Raw genomic sequence first — 4,913 nt, forward strand, 5'->3', positions numbered from 1 at the left:
CTGCCCCCTCCAGCCCTCCCAGTCCCACCCTGGATGTGCCGCGGTCCCTGTTCCGGTCCCAGCGTGGACACCCCCCCTCAGGGACCAGCCTGGGGCTGGGGCAGTGCAGGGAACACGAGGAATTTCGCCTCGGGGTCGGCTTTTCCCAGGGCCGATGTTGTGGGGTTCTCGGGTTTGGAGAGGGGATTGCAGAGAATCCCGGAACGGTTTGGGGTGGGAGGGACCTCAAAGCCCATCCAGTGCCACCCTCCCATGGGCAGGGGCACCTCCCACTGTCCGAGGCTGCTCCAAGCCCCAATGTCCAGCTTGGCCTTGGGCACTGCCAGGGATCCAGGGGCAGCCACAGCTTCCCTGGGAATTCCAGCCCAGCCAGGAATTCCTTCCCAATATCCCATCCATCCCTGCCCTCTATCCCTTCTCTGTGTCCTGTCCCTCCATGCCTTGTCCCCAGTCCCTCTCCAGCTCTCCTGGAGCCCCTTTCAGTCCTGGAGGGGGCTCCGAGCTCTCCCTGGAGCCTTCCATTCTCCAGGCTGAGCAATCCCAACTTTTAATTTAATTCCAGTTATTTTTCAGGTATTTGTTGGCTCTCTCACTAGGTTTGTTTAGTCTCGCATGGTCAACCAGCCCTTGAGCAGCTCCGTGCTCGTGTCCGTGCTGGATTCCTGGGATTGCAGCTCATGGATGAGCTCCTGCTTCCCTTTTTCCTGGTTGTTTTACCTAAAATCCTTCATTTTCACTGCTCAGCAGCTGGGGAAGGTTCCTCTGTGCTGCCTCAGGGGAATGTTCTCCATGTGCTTCCTTAGGAGTTGTGTGAGGTGGGAAAGGTGAAATCCCATCGACCCAAGAAGGGCTCCAATTCCAGTTCTTCAACCCAGAGGGTTGTTCCTAATGGGAAAAGAGGGAAAAGAGGGAAAAGAGGGACAGTCCCCCCTGTGGGATCCTCAGCTTGCCAGGTCCCGTTTTAGTGCCTCGTTTCTTGTTTCAAGGCTTTTCCAGCGTGCAGAGTTCGTGTGAGAACAGGGGGAAAACAAAATCCCAACAGCCTCAGCTGGGATTTCTGGGAAGTGTTTTTTGTGCCTCACAATCCTGCGAGGGGGATCTCAGGAGCAGGAAAGGGAGCCTGAAGGTTTATTTCAATATACTCTTACAAAACACTGATGGTAACTGAAGAGCGTTCGCGTCCAGGGCTGGCTCCTGCGGGGAATCATTTCAACCTCTGGCTGGGGCCTCTTGTGTTCCTACAGGAACAAGGAAAAGATTCCCAACCAGAGCTCCCAGCTCGTCCCACACGATCCCTGTGCCTGGAGCAGAAACCAACCCGGGTGGAAGCAGGGGGGAAGAGAACCCTGGACCTGCTTTCCTTTGGCTGCACAATCATTTCCCTGCCATAAACTCGGCACGGCGGGAGCCAAGGGAAGATGAGGTCATAGGGAAAAATGCCGGTTGGGAAACAATGGAGGGAGGTGCTGGTAATGGCTGGGGTGGGGATGTCCCACAGCCTGGGGCGTCCCGGGGACCCCCAGCTCCTCCAGGGACCCCCAACCTCCATCAGGACCCCCATCTTCATCTCTCCCAGAATCCCAGCTTCACTGGGACCCCCACTTCCTCCAGGACCTTCACCTCCTCCAGGATCCCACCTCCATGAGGACACCCATCTCCTCCAGGATCCCAGCTCCACTGGGACCTCACCTCCCCTGGGCCCCCCATCTCCTCCAGGATCCCAATTCCACTGGACCCCTCCCCCCATCCTGCCACCCCCCATCCCCAGCGCTGCTCCCCCAGCTCTGTGCAGGACAAACCATCAGCATCAGCATTCCCTACCCTTTTTATTCCCCTTTTCCCCCCAAACTCCAGCGAGGGCTGGAGCATCCCAGTTTCTCCCAGCCCAGGATTCCAGCAGCAGGGCCAGGGGTGAGGTTGGATTTCAAACACAAATCACGTCTCACAACGTATTTTGCTTTTCCCTTTCCTTTTCCAGGCCGTAATTTATCCCAGCTCCTCTCTGCCGGTGGAGGGACAAACCTCCAGGAGGATCTGCAGGTCCTTTCCCTGAATCCAGCAGCGCTGGTGTGTCCCTGGCAGTCAGAGAGCCCCGGGAATTGGGGGGAGGATTTCACCAAATCCCTCCAGTTCTGGGTGGAGAGAAAACCCCATTGGAGAGCGGGGAAATGAACGCTGACACCAGGGACCCCCGGGGCCTCCAGAGTCATTAAAACAATTAAATCTCAGCAGGAGGAGGCCCCGGTGGTTGGGTGTGAAACCCCCGGGGGCGCGGTAATTGCTCTGCAAAGGCGGCTCTGTGGGTGGAAGAGACAAAGGGATTTGGGGGGATTTGGGGGAATTTCGGGGGATTTTTCCTCCCCTGGCAGCAGCTCCAGCCCCGTTTGGATTCACGGAGCGCTCGGAGATTTGGCTGTGTTGGAGCAGAGCCTGGGATGGGATGAGCTGCCTGCGGGGATGCTCTGGCCCAGAGAGCTCCCAGTGCTCCCCAGTGGGCTCCAGTTCCTTAATGGACCCCGGCTCCCCATCCGTGGCCTGGGACACCGCTCCAGGCTCCAAAGGAATAGTTCATCTTTCCTTCTGGAGATGTTTTTCCCTCGGAGAAGCTGAGCAGAGCCACCTCACCCCCCAAACACCTGCGTGGGTATCCCGAGCTCCCGTGGCTCCGGAGGGAATTCCTGCAGCCCCAAGGAAAGGCGCGAAGTTCCCGAACTCCCATCTCCAGGGTTATCTGTGCTCAGGCAGGATATATCAGACAGCTGATAAGGAGAAGCATCGGGGTCTCCGTGGATCTGCGGGAGCCTCCGCGGGCACGGGAATCCTCAGCTCCAGCTTTCCCAAGCTCCCTGTGCCCGGCAGTTCTGCCTGGGATATTCCTTAGGGATACCGAGCCTTCGGGGTTAAAGCCTTTTAATTATCAGTCGATCAGCGCCTCTCAGATCAGGATATCTGATAATCCCAGAGGGAAACATCCCTGCTGCTGGAATGCTGCCAGCCGGGAGGGGACAGTGCCCGTTCCAGAGTCAAACTGAATGGAAATGAGTTAATTTTATTATTTAATGCAGCCAGGACCAGCTCCACGGAGCTGCTTAACGCAGCCAGGCTGCAGCGAGGGATCCCATCGGGAAAGGGATGCAGAGACCCCCGAGGGGGCTCTGCGGGGTGAGAGCAGCGAGGTGGGGAACGCCCGAGGAGCGGCTGAGATTCCTTCTCCAGTGGAGGTGGATTCCCTCTGGTCTTTTTCCCTTTCCCTCCCCCTCTCCCTGAAGCCGTCCCAAACAAGCGCTGGGTTCTGGCGCAGCCTTTCCCAGCCGCACAAAGGCTGCCTTGTGCCGAGCTCCAGATGTTCCACATCCCACAAAAACTGCAGCACAAGGTACCTGTTCCCCTGGAGCACCGGCTGCCCTGGATGGGAGGGAGCTGCCTCCCAGCCTCTTCCAGAGGCAGATCCCGGCCCTCGGGAGAGCAGAGGGCACTCGGGGCAGTGTGGGGGACTTGGGGTCCCTGCTGGTGCTCGCAGGGATGGGGGTCACCCATGGAGCAGCTCCCGGGAGCAGAGTTGGAAAGGGTCACAGCAGGGGCTGTGAATCACGGATTTGGAATGGTTTGGGTTGGGAGGGACCTTAAAGCCCATCCAGTGCCACCCCTGCCACGGCCAGGGACACCTCCCACTGTCCCAGCTGGCTCCAGCCTGGCCTTGGACCCTTCCAGGGATCCAGGGGCAGCCGCAGCTGCTCTGGGGCCCCCGTGCCCGGGGCTCGCCCCCCTCCTCCCAGGGAACAATTCCTTCCCAATATCCCATCCATCCCTACCCTCGGGCAGTGGGAAGCCATTCCCTGTGTCCTGTCAAGCCTTGGTGGCCCTGGGGACAGGGATCTGCGGGTCCGGGTTGTTCCCCGGGCTCTGGCACAGCCCTGGGTGAGGGACTCCTCCAGGACCCCGCAGTCAGCCCGGGATGGATTCCCCAAAGCCCTGAGGGTCGTGGTCCTTCGGGAGCAGTGTCCTGGCTCTGCTCCATCCCCACCCCATCCCCCTGACTGCAATCCCGGATTTGTTTCCCACGACAAAAGGCAGGGAGATCATTCCAGCCCCCCGACTCCCCTTAGCTCGGGGCAAACAGAAATCACTGGATTCATCCTGGCAGTGGCCGGGAATCCTCGGGAATGCTCGGAGCATCTCGGGAGGACAGGCAGGGCTGAGCTACAGCCCCTGGTCCCAGCAAGGTTCAGCTTTTCATCCCAGCTCTCGTGGTGGCTCTCCCTCAGGGTCTCAGGGAGGTGTCAGGAATTCCCTCTCCCGCGGGCCCAGGGCTGGGCAGGGAGGTGACTCCCACCTCGGAGAGGGTCCGGGGTCACAGGCTGAGGACAGGCTGGATCCCACCCTTGCCATGGAGCTGCCCGGCAGGTGAGCCCGGGAGCTCCACAAATCCAGGTGGGGGCCAGGCTCTTGTCCCAGGTAACAAGGGATGGGAGAAGGGGAAACGGCCTCAGGTTGCACCAGTGGAGATTTAGGTTGGATATCGGGAAAAACTTCATGGGAAGGGTTGTCCAGCCCTGGCACAGGTGGTAGAGTCCCCATTCCTGGATGTGGCACTTGGGGACAGGGACTGGCAGTGTGGACTGGATGATCTTGGAGGGCTTTTCCAACCTATTCTGTAATTCCTGGGATGGCTTTCTCCCCAAAATCCGTGTCTGGGGAAGGTGAGGAATGAAGGCACACAGGGGATGGATTTTCCATGGAAGGGGGTGGTGGAGGAGCAGGTGATGGTCAGGGAGCAGCTGGATCCCACCTGGGGCAGCACCCGATCCCTTACTGGGCTGGAGGAGGCTTCTGATCTTGGGATCCAGGCTGGGAATCCAGGGAGCAGCTCCATCCTCTCCTGCCGGGACAGGTCACCGCAGGGCTCTCCTGGC

General features: G+C 59.5%; 1 protein-coding gene across 1 annotated transcript in view; it reads left to right on the forward strand.

Annotated features, from left to right (window-relative positions):
• Positions 1 to 3,658, forward strand: part of LOC108445714 — a 7,430-nt gene extending 3,772 nt beyond the window's left edge. Inside the window, exon 3 of the mRNA XM_017730445.1 lies at positions 1,245 to 3,658. Coding sequence (XP_017585934.1) covers positions 1,245 to 1,645 — 401 coding nt within the window. The 3' untranslated portion in view covers positions 1,646 to 3,658. The remainder of the gene's footprint in view (positions 1 to 1,244) is intronic.
• Positions 3,659 to 4,913: the final 1,255 nt, after the last annotated feature.

The sequence above is a fragment of the Corvus brachyrhynchos genome, unplaced genomic scaffold (genome assembly GCF_000691975.1).
Source record: "Corvus brachyrhynchos isolate BGI_N302 unplaced genomic scaffold, ASM69197v1 scaffold340, whole genome shotgun sequence".
Lineage (NCBI taxonomy): Eukaryota > Metazoa > Chordata > Aves > Passeriformes > Corvidae > Corvus > Corvus brachyrhynchos.